Here is a 14,945-nt window from a genome sequence, read left to right as displayed (position 1 = left end):
TGCATATATATATATATTTTCAAGAACTGTTGTACAATATGTGCCATGTGGTTACCTCCAGTGGTGTAGTTGATGAGGTAAGGTGTATTCTGGGTAGGTTACTGAAGAGAAAGTGGGTATACTCTTCTATCTATTACAATAGCTTTTTTGATTTTTGACTTTTTAAAATGCCCTGGGTGGGTACACTTAGAAAAGTCTCTGTATACCTGCATATAGCCTTCCTATATTGACACCCCAAATTACATAGGGGTTGTCTCCTCATTTATACCATGTGGGTGGGTGCAAGGAAATCTCAGAGCAGTCTAACCTCAACATGAAGGTAATCCAATCCAGCACATCAAATTCATGTTTGTGTATATGTTCCAGCACGGTAAAAAATGAGAAGCCTCATCAAATCTTCCATGTTAACATGTTTAGGTGCCAGACTGAGCGGATCGGATATCATCTAGGCCGTCATCTTTTAACCAGATCTGATCAGCTTTCCTTGTCAATGTAAGACATAAAAGCTGAGAGCAGTTTTAATATTTGTTCTCTCAAAACCACGCACACTCAAAATGATCCTCACAATTCCCAATCATACCAATTTCAGAACCTTTGACACAGTAACTTTGTTCAGTTTTGTCCCATTTCTCACACTGATGGGCAATGTTTATGCATATTTATTTGAATTCCAATATTTGGTGGTACTTCATCACAAGAGCTTCTAATGGAAATACAGCAATAAAGAATTAATAATAAATTAAAAACATACAAAAGCAGCGAGACCAAGCTTTTTTCTTGAGAGTAAATAAGTAAAGAGTGGGTAAATAATGAGAGTTAAATTAAAATGAAAATATTTCATTTCTATTAAAGGAAAATAAAAAAACAGTATATATATTTTTTAAATTACCATCAAAGTTTTTTAAATCATGTTTTTGCATTGCATTAATCAAGCAGAAGGAACCGTGAGGAATATTTTAATTTGTTGACAAACACAATGTGGGTAACACAACCTCTTGAAAAAGTATATTTAAATATCTATATTGTTTACAATATGTACAAATAAATATATAATAAGAGCATGAATCAATAAACTCCGGTGTCTCACAAAATTTGCATGACCATTTATATTTTCTTATTAAAACATTTTACACAGCCCGCCTGGTGTTCTGCAAGTGTTTTACATAGACTGAATCATAAAAATCAGTATCGCTCTAGATGGAGCCATTTTATTGTTCATGTGAACGCAGCTTTTATAGCTCTGTTTTGTTGCAGTGCAGTGCCAAATCAGATTATCTGAACCACAGAGTCTGATAAAGTGCCAGCAGGTCAAGACAGAATATGGCAGAGATCATTTCACAGTTTGGAGACCAGTCGCTTTGATCCATGAGGCAGATGTTTGTTTGTCACCGTGATGGATTGCTTTGTCTGTGTATCATCTTCAGGTGGAGCTCCTGAAGGAGCAGATATTTTTCCTGAAAAGATAAGGAATAACTTTATTGCAGTGTCATTACTTCCTGATCCTGTCTATGCCATGCAAATTGCACTTGAGTAACACACACAGCACAGAGAAATTATTGCACAGTGTGCTAAAACTGCAAAAAGGAGCATTATGTCTTTGTAATCTCATGGAATGTGATTTGGAGAAACATAATCTGGTTTCACATTAATGACAGAACACTTTAGGAGGATTTAGGGCGATATATTGGCAGAAATTAAATACAAAATAAATAAGTGTTTTCTTTAGTGTATAATCACCTGAAAATAAGGACCATAGTGTTTTTGTTACCACAGAGTCATGTGTCTACAGCAGCCCAGAATGGACAAATCAAACACTGACTCTACATAGGGCCATTTGCATTAGTGCCTTTTCAAATTGGCCACTGTATTTTGCAGCCCCCCATGACAAGCAGCGTCAGAAAAATACTATTTTTTAACGTGAAACTGCTTTATGTAGTGTCTTTACTGGTTTAAATCACTAGGTCAGTTTGTTTTGCTCCCTGTAAAATCGCCTTTAACAGTGAACAGTGAAGGAATTCTAACCAGAAGTTTCAGCTGGTTGTAATCTGTAATCCTCACCACTAGATGCCACTAAATTCTCCTAAATCTTATACCCTGCTCCTTTAAGAGATGGGGTAAAAGCCATCAGTAGCAGTGCAAATGTGTGAGTTTTCCTAAATATGCCAAATATCAAATTATGTTAGCCTCAATATTTCAGAGAAGCTGTGCTGTACCTGCAGTATTTTGTGCCACACTCCACGTTTTCCCTGCAGCTGGCGCCCACTGCTTTCATGCTGTTCCAACGCCACAGGAGAGACCGCTTGGTCCGCAGGATCAAACCACTCCAATCTTCAGCTACGGGCAGTGAATCAACCTGTGAAGGAAAATATATAAAATATGAAGAGCCTGCATAATATATGGCAATAAAGTCCAAATCAAAAAACATGATGTTCCATATTAGCACAAAAAGATGAAGGAAACAGTATCAGAAGGGTTATTATCTTACCTGAAAGGCACAGATCAGAGACAGAAGAATAGAGAGAACAATGATTTTTTCCTGAAGAGTCCTCATGTTGTTTGCAGATATCAAGCTCAGGAGAGAAACCGCTCTACAGTGAGGCTGGCGTGTTGTCTCATGCCACTTGTATTAAAGGCTTCAATTGGGTGGGGAGGAGTTACCCTTTGACATTTATGAAATATTAATTCTCTAATTTGCTGCTTTAATGACGGAGGCTGAGGTTTGGCAGAGAAGCTGATGTCAAGTCAGAGCAAACAATGCAATTATTTCTGAATGCTTATCAGTTTTATGATGACAGCAAATCAAAGTGTATCTGGCGGGAGTCAAAGTACACGTTAACTACCTGTAATTTAGGGCAATTCCACGTCGGAGCTATATAACTGAAACCTTAATGTGTCACAGACTATAGACGTTTATTAATCCACACATTTACTTCACCTTGAGAGACTCTGATTCACCTGAGCTGCAACTGAATGATGTGTGCTGCCCATGAACACATTTCTTACAACAGGTTGACTGATAGTGTTTGTGGATCCAGCTTCCAAACAGTAACATTGGATAACAAAGTCATCGATTTAGTTGCAAATTTTGTCAAATTATTGTGAAAAAAAAGGTTTATTTAATGAGGACAAAGGTATGATTACCCTGGTTTATCAGTGAATCAATAAATCAGAGTCAGAAATCAAAGGGGCTCTGTGTGTGTGTGTGTGTGTGTGTGTGTGTGTGTGTATTAGGTGCAGCTATAATTAGAAAAGTTTCAACATTGGCTTTCAACATCTGCAAATAATAAATTAATCAGACCAATGCCTGAAATTTGTCATAAAGCTATTGATGCTTTACTGGTGATCTCTATATAAATTTCATCATTTTGCAGTAAGTGTGAAGGAGGAAACATAAAGAGACTTTCAGAGAATAAGAAGCACACCAGGTTTATTGAAGCTGTAGCAAATGACAAGACAATGCGCCAACTGTTATATGTGACCTATTGTGAGTATGTAAACAGTGATTACATATTGATTTTAATATGCAGGTGTAGTAGTGTAAACAATAATCTCTGTTATACGTGAAACAACGACCAAGTCAGTGATGTGTGTGAAACAGTGGTTATTCAAAACAATTAACACATTGCAGTGACATTCTGTATAGTGCCAGACAGAAAAGCAATTACATTTTTAAAAAAGTTTATCATCCGTAGCCCAATTTAAAAAAAAAAAAAAAGTTTTTTTTTTTGCTCACAAACTTCCAAGGTACACTATGCAGAGATTGCCCTCAAAAATAAAAGTGAAAGTTGACAAGCTTTGATTTTGCCTCTCTATATTTGCGTTTTTGCACTGTGTCTGTAATTTTCATAGCTCACATTAGGGTGCCTGTTGCTTCGGTTTGACACCTGGTCCCAGAAATGTCCATAAGACAGAAAATATGATAAAATTATCAGAAAATATCAAATAAAAGCAGAGAGCAGAGTTTCTGCAGACGAATACACCGCAAAACACTTCTTGTGGGTCATAAGTTAAGACTGAGGGGGATTACTTTTGTACGAGTCTATGCATAGTTTTGTTTCAGGAAAATCCTGCATAATATACCTTCAATTAATTTAGAAGTGCAAAAATGAAACCATGAAAATCATGAACAACTCCTAGTGGTTACAGGAATAAAAAACAATTTTCTATGAGCCAATAATATTTATCAGTAGTATCACTAGCATTAAGCTGTTCATACACTGACTTTTAAATTAAAACAATCACACATTCGAAGTATTGGAATTAGAGGAAAGAAAATATTGCATTGCACCTCACACCATCATGAAACGAGACACTGCACTGTGCACCAGGCAAAAATCTTCCCTTTATACTGCTACTGTTGAAGTAATACTATTTGGATGCAATTCCACATTACTGCATATATTGTGGATAAGTGGATGTCCATACAAGGTTACAACAGAGTAAATGGTTTTAAAAGGAAGCTGAATTCACTACAGATTTACGACATTAAGATTAAAACGTCATGCCAGCAGTCATTTTACACAGCTTGCCTTTGTTATTCACTTGGCTTGCGCTTTGCAACAATACAAAAATGTGAAATATTGATGTGAAACTGTAAAAAGGAAGAATATTTGACTTGCATCAAAACAGCTGTATGAGCTTTGTTCTTAGTGATGACTTAACAATCTCTCCAGACCAAAAAGTGATGACTGGGACTTTTTATAAAAACACATAGTATTATGGACACACACACACACACACACACACACACACACACACACACACACACACACACACACACACACAGAGAAAAGCAGCAATTTTACACAAAAACATGGGCTATGGTAAAAACATGGCACAGTATTGATTTAAATTTCTGGAGGTTTGATTAGTTCAAGGTCGAATCTCGTGACGACCGACATTAGATTTGGTGGGAAATTAAATTCTCTCAGTTCACGTAGTTCAATCTAAAATCCCATATTAGGAATTCAAAAAGAAAAATATTTAAGATTTGATTAAAAAAAAAAGTAGGGATTTTAACATCATTAGAACTGACACTAACCCCAGCCCTGTAACAAACCTCGTGACTTTGTTTCCAATAAAAAAAAAAAACACAATAAAAGACTGAATTCTGGTCATTAACGGAAAACATTACTTGGAGGTTAATGGTAAAATCTTCAGATCCTTTGAAGCCATGAAATGTGGATTTAAACTGCAAACAGGCGATCCCTCCTCTTTTTACACACTCTTTGGTGCTATGATGAGAGCAACGGCTGTCGTTCAGCTGCAGTGCTCTGAAAAATGAACCCAGACACAAACATTTTACAATAATATTAAGTAAACACTTAAAACATTTCTACAGATATAATGTTATAGTGGCAAATGAATTAGGCCCTAGTTAATGTTAAATATGTATTTCAACAATATTTGAAGTGTTTCATAATTGTTTTCCAAATGACCACTTGAGCTAAGTTGATTATTAAATTAATACATTTTTGAATCGGCAGAATATTAATCATTGATTAATAACAATTCTGATGATCAAACACTCACCTCGGGGATCTTCTGTCGACACATAAGGAGCATGAAGATCCCTCCCAGAAGGATGCCGAGACCGATCAGAATGAAGGGAATGTTCACCACCACGTTCTGCTCGACCATGATCACCTTCAACTTCGTGGCTGACAAATCATCGATGACGACGCTCTGAGGAGAGGGCAGTAGGGCGAGATTGAAGGTTTAGTTCAGCATAAAGAAAAGAGAGAAAACGCTGCCAGAGCTGTTTGTCTATTATTATACAACAGTGCAAAGACAAAGGCAACTGAAGTCACATATCAGGCAGAGATTGGAAAAAAATTACCAACAAGCATTTGAAAATCATTGCATTTGGTTTGTCTTTATGTTTTACACAACGTCTCAAGTTTTTTTTTTTTTTGCTATTTTATGTAACTTATGACTAAATGGCAGTAAAGTGTGTGTGTGTGTGTGTGTGTTTTACCTCATTGAGATAAAGCACAGGAAAGATCACTGTCCTCACATTTCCTGTTTGACTGAAACAGAAAGAACATTCAGTGTTTTACCTTCTATCCGAAATATGCATTTTATGTCTAATGAATAAATGGCAAAAAGACAGAAAAAAACTAATAACATGCTGTTCACATATAGGGTACATTTAGTTAGTGTAAATCTGTCTGGAGATTATATGAAGATTTTTTGTTCTTTCGGGTGCCGAATGGATGCACAACACGAGTCCAAAAGTCCACCCATAATGATGATGGTGGCATAATTGCTTTACAGATATCTTACTGGCAGCCCTTCCCCGACTCACATCTATTACAGATTCATCAGAGCCAACATGATGACAGTCAGATTTATGACAAGAGGTGCAGTAATAAGAGACTGATGAAGGCAATGAGCTCATTACCTGAAGGTGGCGATTTTCTCGACATACACGTTGACCTGCAGCCGCTTTGCTGCCTGCAGGATGATTCCCGTTAGCTGTAAAACCGAGTCAAACTTTGTCAGGAACTGTTGCTTCGAGTAAAGGACCAACCTAAGTGCAGATCAGTACTCACACTCCTGATGTATGAACATTTATGCCTCATTACAACATCCTCAGCACCAAAACCACAAGTTGTCAAGACACTGCGCGTTACGTTATACATCTTTATGCTGCAAACATTTTTAGCAAATGTACTTTCTGAGTCTGGAAGGCAGAAATGATCTCAGAGCGAAAACAGAATTTTACGCATACAGCAGAGATGTATCTGCATACATCCTTACTGAACGTACATCACAGTCCTAAAATTGGCAGTGGAGGTGGCTTGTCGGCCCATGACAGGGCACCGCAACCCAGCATTCATGACAGATGTCACAAGACTTTGACCGATAATCTCATTTAGTGGCACAGTGGAGATTACGGTGTAAGGAGGAGGATAAACAGTCAAAACAGTAGCTTGTTTACTGGGTTCAAAGACTGATTTAACCTCATGATGCCACCACCTTACCAGTGGTGTTAAAGTGTGCACGACTTAGCGTAAAATAAGAGAGTGTGTCACTGTTGCATGCTGGGTTAAGAGACTAAATGTTTTTGTTCTCATGTTTGGGTGCATTTCATGTGAGTTTTGCAGGATGAATTTAGTTTATTGTCATTAATTCTTTCTATTGATACATACTAACATTCATTTATTACAGTTTTACACATAATAAGAGCTGATTGAGCTTATCTTTGACAGCTCCATCCCAGGTACCTCTGCTTTAATCTTTAACTACTGTTAAAAAAACAAGCTGTGCTTTGTTGGCTTGCTGTCACAAAGCTGAGATAGTTCACCATCTAGTGGTGAACGTCACTGTCTTTGTATAAAGTTTTACACCATTTTATCAGCCTTCTACACTGACTAATGTTTCCAAATGGAGAAATGAAAGCTGGAAGTTCTTATATTTCTTTTAAAAAATGTTTGCTGGGGATCTTTAAGAATTAAAATTCCTACCGGATTGATATCTATCGTCGTCTGGTGCTGCTCTTTCTTCGGCTTCATGCCAAACACATCCCGAACAAATTTCTCATCTGCCTGGTAGAAGTGCGGTGAAGACATTATGATGGGAGCTCCTAAACACACAAAATATTAAGTTAGAATAACACCATGAGAAATATTCAGCTGGAATTCAGGGAAAAAAAGCAGTTCACAGTGAAACAGCTTTCTACACAACATTTCGCTATGTGACACACTGAAACGTTCGTCTGGTTTTGCATACAGACCAGCTGCTTCATGCACTTCCTACCTTGTTTACACATGCTGACGTTCAGCACGCCAGAGCCCAGGCAGTTTCCAGCAGGGACGCAGAAGCCCGCGTTGGCTGGGTTAATGGTCTGATTGGCAAACACCTCGCTGGGGGGACTAAAGCGATACCCGGGAATCCCCTTCACTGTCACATCCTCCTCATACAGAGCGTACAGAGACCTCGGAAACAGAGTCAGATACTAGTTAATCTTGCAGGCACAAATAATTTCTGTGAGCTTTGTGTTAAGCTGATTTACTGGAAACCTGCACTGAACAAGCAGGTTTTACCAAAAGAGTTTAAAAGGCTGTGCCGGTCTTTGGCATGTTACTGCCGCATAAACCTCGGCTGTGTTTTCACAACATCAGTCAGCTGTTAGTTGACCTGCATATGTTGCACTTCCGGTTTTATTGTATGAACAGCCAAGGAGGGCTGATATGAGTTGTTTTAAGCAGCATTAACTAAGCAGTAATCTAACAGCGACCTCATTCAAGAGGCCAACACTGACCAGCACGGCTAAATTAGCATCCTTAATACGATATCAGACACAAATAACCGAGGGAGAGGCTTGGGAAGACAGAGCTGTTTCACTAGTCAACTTAAGCCAGGCAGATAAGACAAGAAAAAGACTAACTCAGCATGAGATGAAGAAGAAAAACACATTTCATTGAAATCAGTTTCATATTAGCTAAAGTTGTGCTCACCAGGCCAAGAAATATAGTTGAGACACATTCATTGTAGTGTTCAAAACTATCGTTCTGATTTCATTCCAAGGCTAAATTACAAGGAAGCTGCTGTGGTGTTTTTTTTTTAATTCTACCTACAACCACCCTTATATGCTGTGTCGATTTGCGAACACTTTGTAGTCGACTAACCTGCACAGGTCAGAGGAGAACATGTAGAGCGTCTCGTTCTTGGTGATGACTGGATGGAAAGATGCTCCATTGGTTCCATTGATCATGTTGCACTCATCTGATGTCCACCAGTTCAGCATGCTGAATACACACATAAAATATAAACATAAAAATATATAGCAGTTTGTCATTTATGCATTTAGAAATCCAGTTTTCAGGCATTTAAAGAGGCAAGCGCCCAAACATTTGATTCGTTTTTCTTTGTTGGCTTGATTGGAAGATGTGGGCTTGCAATAGATGTGATCAGGTCAGAAGAAGCTTGGCTAAAGCTGCAGCTGCTTTTGTAGTCCTTAGTGGGTTTAAGGAATAGTTTGACATTTTGGTCTCTGTGCTGAGCTAAACTAACCGACAGATACAAAACAGGCATTTCAGTTATCATTCAACTCTCTCCTGCAAGAAAGCAAATATATTTATTTCCCAAAATATCAAACTACTACTTTCCTAACACATCGAGTATGGAAGATCACTGTTATACCTCAGTGACTGACACAACAGCAGTAGGTGAAACAGTTACTGTAGGTTTGAAAAGAGAGACAAAGATGTGAAACAGAGAGGATTAACATCAGTGATAACTGTGAAAATGACAATGGTGGGAAACATCAGCAGGACATTCACTGTGTGATGCCTGAATTAGACGGGGTGAAACCAGCCTTGATCATGTGCCTGTCTGTGTCTGATACAATCACTATTTATCTCTTATCCATTTAAACTGCATGTAATTGATGATTCTCACCAGTTGGATCTATAGATCAAGAGACAACTGTCATTCCTTCATTGTCACTTTTTTGCTGCAGGTGAGTGGAGACGATTACCTTTCACCCTTCCATGTATCCACTCTGGCAAAGTCTTTGTAGTTCTGCTGGCCAGTGTAGAAGACATATTCACCATCGTTGGAAGCGTTGCTCTACAAGAAACAAAAACAGGAATATTTTCAACAAACTGTTGCTGTTTTTCTAATAAAAATTCTGAGCTTTTATCTCAGAACTTATTATGAAAAAACACACTCCAGTCTGTACAAAGTGTACAATAATGTATTGCTTAAAGGAGACCTTATAGAAGAGTCCAAAAACACTGTCCAGGTCGGGTTTGACAGCACTGAGGGCTTTGAGCAGGGGGTCTTCATATCCCCACAGCAGCTCTCCCACTGTGTGCGTGGTGAACAGGCCTTCGCCTGTGGACTTCATGTAGGCGGAGATCAGATTGGCAAAGATAGTTGAGTCCTTGAATTGCTCCATCACCGTCTACCAGGAGAAAAACGGAAAGACAAAATGTTGTGTAAAACACTACATAATGAATAACTTTTTTTATTTTTAATTTGTATGAAAGTTTACATTTCAGAAGCACACAACAGAATATATCATCAGTCTCAGTGCGGCAGTACATCATTTACTGCAATATTTTTGTAACAATTAAAGGAAATTACATCTAACAAAGCAAAATAAATATTAACACTAGAGAGAAAAAGATTATCCGGTGAAACAACAACACAATATGTACCAAACTCTAAAGTGGACAAGCTGAATAATTATCGGTAGAAGCTGAAAAAAATACAAAGCATGCATCATATAAATTAAAAACATTGTAAACATAATAATTGTGCATTTTTAGATAATAATTTGACTTCTTTGTGGCTTTCAAAGCATCATATAATAATTAGCTGTGTGTTGTAACTCCATACAGTGAAGTACTTCTTATTTGCTTGAAAATGTTACTCCTTGTAATTAAATAGAAGACATATAATCTACTGATCTTTGATATCTGACTTTAAAATGTAAAATAAATCACTGAAAACTCATTAGATATTAACCAAAGACATCTTCCTCATGTGTATGTTGCTGCCCAATAAAATAAACAGATAAAAACAGAAAACATTACTGCTGTGACTCAATAATTTATCAGAAAAACAACACTAGTAGTGTTTGGATTCCTGTGGCTCACCATTGCAGGGATGTTGACCGTCCTGATGAGGTCACTCTCTGGACCGCGGGACATGTTGCGCTGGAATACGTAGGTCTTAGTGTTGACAGCTGCTACTTTAGTGCCATTATCCTGGAAGTCCACTTGCTCCATGGGCCGGTACTCTCTGTACAGGGAAATATAAAAACCGGGTTGAGGTTGAAAGAAGTCAACTGATAGTTTCTTGTTACAGTTCTGCTCTGCAGAAGGCTTAACTGTTTTCTCTATCTCTGAAATGCTTCGCTAATATTTACACGTGTCTTATGGCATTTATTGTCAGACTCTCTTTTAGGCTCTTTTTGAGTCTGTCGTTCTTTTTTGTGGTTGCTTTGCAATGTAGGCAGTTGTTGCCAAAGTCTCCAATAACATGCTGGATTTTCTAAAGCCTAAAAACAGCCAAAAGAAGGTGCAGAGGGCTTGTTTTCTCTCAGACCACTTGAATTGCAATATACTGAAAGGTTAGTATGGGCTATTTGTCCAGTGATGCCAAAAATAAAACTGCCTATGCCAGCTGGCATCATGCGGGAAGAGGAGGTTTCCTTTCATGGCTCAATTTCATGTGACTCTTAAAAAAAAAAAAGGAACACATCTCTGCAGCTCTTAAGAAATGATGAAAAGAGACTTTGATACACTCACTGACAATCCAGGAAAATGAAACTCTCCCTACAGGAAGTGAATCTAATCAGTTTCTAACGACTGATCATTGTAATCTGTGTTAATGTGATCATTTAGGTCAGGAAGTTAGTAATATTGACCTTTTCTCAACAACTCCGTATGATGTGCCTCAAACTGTTACAGTTTAATTTATTAGAGATTCAGCAGAACATGTGTATCTGTTTGGTCCAGCGTCCAGTGTGACTTCAAAGAAGTTCAGAGCCAAAAAATGTAAGAAAACCATCTTAAGGGTGTGGTAAGATATCTACCCAGTTTGAGCTTTTAGAATATTATGAACAAAAAACAAATAAAATGGAGCAGTCTGCAAGGGTGTAAATGGTCCATGGGGTTATTTCAGGTAATGGTTTGGAAAATAAAATTGTTGTGCTGACATTAAAAACTGCCTTTTGGTACAGTAAAATGCTCTTTGGCAGCAAAGAAATAATTCTATAAAAATCTCAGCCTGACAGATAGACATCGGTACAAAGCTACTGCGTCTGTCCCTGCTGAGAGGCAAACCAGCTGCCTCAATCAAGCCAGAGACAGGCCTGCACAAACATCTCCGCTTCTGTCTCTGAGAAAAGCCACGCCCATTTTTGAAAAGACAGTAATTTAACAGGGACATAAACATATATTCTATCTTTTTTACTATTTAGTGTCAGTAGTTTGTTTGCTGAAAATGCAACAAAATGCACAATATGAGTGAGAAGGACAAATTTTCCAACAAAATGTACTGTAGTCACGTGTGACACATATGTGGGATAAATGCTATCGTACCCCTGTGGTTGTAATAAACCATTCAAAACTTATATTCTTATATTTTGTATCATGGTGTATTGTGTATTGCTTGCGCATGTTTTGCCTTTTGTTTTTTCGGGTCTTTTTCTTTCCTCTTTGTGCTTCAGTTAATCTGATCATCAGCTTTTTAGCACCTTTCCACTTTGATGAAGGACACATTTTGTTTTCATTGTGTGAGCTGTAGTCAGTCTTGATTGTTTTTCACTGACTTAACAATTCGGCTTCTTGGGTTTATTTCTATATGTGATGCAACAGAGAAAGGCTTCTTGATTACAGTGGTGTTTGTGCCCTCCCCCTCAGCTCTGTGTGGCTGTGTTTTTGGTGACTTTTGCACTTCTGATTTATTAAACAGGTGATTAGAGGAAATAAGAGTAAAGTTTTTTTCCTCTTCCCCTCTCACCTATATGTGTATGGTCCAATCTCCACCACAGCAGGCCTGTCCCCCATCCAGCACCTCCTCTGGGTTGGTCAGATTGAAGAAGTAAAACTGCATGTAAATCGGGGCCGGTGGATTCTCCCAGGCCTCGTATGCCTCGGTGCCATTCTTCAAAACAACTTCCTATAGGGAACAAAGGCCAGTGGGTTACTTACCCAGCACAACTGAGAAAAATATGTGACAGATAAATAGTTTGCTGCTGACTAAGCCGCCCACACATCATATGACAAATGCTGCTGCATACATCCGCTGCAAGTTGACTAAAGATTTTTGGATTACCTGTTATCATATGCCATTTATTGCACATTAAAATTGTCAAATTGAGGTGAAGGTATCAAGTACAGACTAAAATAAATATCCAGGTGATAATGATTTTCATACGTTAAACAAAGTTATGAGTGTATGATTATGCTACATGAAATACAAAATGTTATCAGATATTTAATTTTTAAGTTTAAACTGACACAGCAATATACCCGTCCAGCCCCACCTCTCCCACAACAGCTAAAAACATTTCAACAGTTCAATAAACAATTAACTAACTAAAAAAACGGCCATCACAACATGTCAAACTCATTGTGTCACAGTCCAAATGTGAGTTATTAGTCACTCAACTAAGTAATTCAGCTAAAGACCAAAAGCAAACATTGACATAGTGAATCTCAGTGGTAAAGGTGAAACACAGCAGACTGTAGCACCACACTTTGATATTTCACAGCAAGACTGGATATGTAGCCTGTTGCAAATATCTGTAATTTAAGTCCTTCTAGTCAAAAGGAGCATTTCAGAGATTTACAGTGACATTCTTCCTGTCCACAGTTGTCACTTAAGATATCAATAATGCTATTTTTCCTGGGAAAAATTACATCAGTTTCGCCAATCATATGTATTGGGCTTAAATTTCAGATATCCATAATTACTTTTATCGTCAAATTATTATCCCTAATTGTGATTTTAATTGTAAATATTTTAAATTGCATTTTTACTGTGAATAAGAATCACATTAGCCCCCCTGATACAATATTATCATGTATTTTAGGTCATGGAGTTATAGTATTGCAATATCAAAAGTTTTGAAGTATTGTGAAAACATATTTTGCTTGATATTGTGATTAAATACCCCATTTTCTACTGCAAATTACAGAAAAACGTACTCATCCTCTGTTTATCGTAAAAATTTGCAATGTGTTCATTTCACTTCAATCATTTTTTATTGCAGCAACATGTGTCTAGTAGACTGAAAAAACTGATTATGGATTTGTAGCATAAATAATTCATATAGGCTCAATAAAATATCAATACTTGGCATTTCTATATTGATACAATATTGCCACACAAGATATTATGATGCTAAAGTGTTTTGATTATTTCCTCTCACCCTAACTAGTCATAATCGTAATTGTGGATATCTATAATGACATTTTTACTAAAAAATATTTTGGGATTTCTAGAATTACATTATGAATAACTAGAATGTTTTTTCATTTTGCAAATCTGAATATATGATATGTATGACCTTAAATTTAGTTTTGACCTATACGATTAAAGTTGTAAATATCTTAAAACTCAATTTGTATTAACAATGTTGTAGTAGATATCCTGTCACCATTTTGACTAGTGAGAGCACATGTCTGGTGAAATACTACATGGATATCTAAAATGAAAGTACAGATGGGAGTATGATTAACTTAAAACCGCCTAACATAGCAGATCGGTTTTGTAAAGTCATGCTAGCTAACATTAACAGTCAACAAAATATCGACGTTAGCTTCAATCGTTTTAGCGATTATCTTGTTAACGCCTGTTACAAAACGTTGGCCTGAAAAAGACTTTTACCTTTTCAACCATCGACTGTAGAAAATGTGGAAACACGTTAGACAGGACCAAAGCAATACCGAGGATCAAGAGCAGTATGGACAAAACTCCGGTGCTGTAAATGCAGCATGATTTCAGTAGCATGATGACACAGCAGGCTGGTTTCTAACAGCAGTGGCCCCCACTGACACTAGCTGCTGTGTGTGGGAGCTGTTTTTGTTTTGATCGCTCAGGAACTTTCTCGGTCAAGCGCAGACAAACATCCGGAACGAAATACTTCCCGATTACCACTTCCGCTTTCTTCGACAGACGACGGCTATCCGGAGCACACAGCAATAGACGAATATATTACAGTGATTCATTATACAAAACATCCTATTTAGTTGTAATTAATAATGTAAAACATGGTAGTGTTGAAACATCCATTAGATGTTATACGAACAAATTGTGTTTTCCCACATTAGCCGGTTGTTGAAGGCTAAATGTAGGGAAAATAACTATCTCACCGACGAAAACTCTTTGATTTTAATCGCATGACAATAACGTCATTCATTCAGTGTTTTGTGGACCATTTTGTCTCAAACACGCATTCATAACTGATTTATTGATTATTC

At 37.5% G+C, this 14,945-nt stretch overlaps 2 protein-coding genes across 2 annotated transcripts; both read right to left on the bottom strand.

Moving 5' to 3' along the window:
- Positions 1 to 889: 889 nt before the first annotated feature.
- Positions 890 to 2,577, bottom strand: LOC121960312 (liver-expressed antimicrobial peptide 2). Its single transcript, XM_042509985.1, has 3 exons — positions 2,486 to 2,577; positions 2,214 to 2,353; positions 890 to 1,454 (listed from the first exon to the last, which is right to left on the bottom strand). The coding sequence occupies exons 1-3, from the start codon at positions 2,549 to 2,551 to the stop codon at positions 1,421 to 1,423; spliced, it is 240 nt and encodes a 79-aa protein (XP_042365919.1). The 5' UTR covers positions 2,552 to 2,577; the 3' UTR covers positions 890 to 1,420.
- Positions 2,578 to 3,410: 833 nt separating this feature from the next.
- LOC121959810 (lysosome membrane protein 2-like) lies at positions 3,411 to 14,568 on the bottom strand. The gene is given in 13 exon segments (XM_042509311.1): positions 3,411 to 5,273; positions 5,533 to 5,685; positions 5,978 to 6,029; positions 6,404 to 6,477; positions 7,470 to 7,588; positions 7,762 to 7,940; positions 8,634 to 8,753; positions 9,485 to 9,576; positions 9,722 to 9,913; positions 10,611 to 10,755; positions 12,481 to 12,512; positions 12,514 to 12,639; positions 14,353 to 14,568. Coding segments are annotated over 13 exon segments (1,446 nt in total). The 5' UTR covers positions 14,476 to 14,568; the 3' UTR covers positions 3,411 to 5,234.
- Between the last annotated feature and the right edge of the window lie 377 nt (positions 14,569 to 14,945).

This window comes from Plectropomus leopardus, chromosome 20 (assembly GCF_008729295.1).
Source record: "Plectropomus leopardus isolate mb chromosome 20, YSFRI_Pleo_2.0, whole genome shotgun sequence".
NCBI classification, from domain to species: domain Eukaryota; kingdom Metazoa; phylum Chordata; class Actinopteri; order Perciformes; family Serranidae; genus Plectropomus; species Plectropomus leopardus.
Note: the sequence above shows the minus strand (reverse complement) of the source record. Positions and strands in the feature narration are given on the sequence as shown.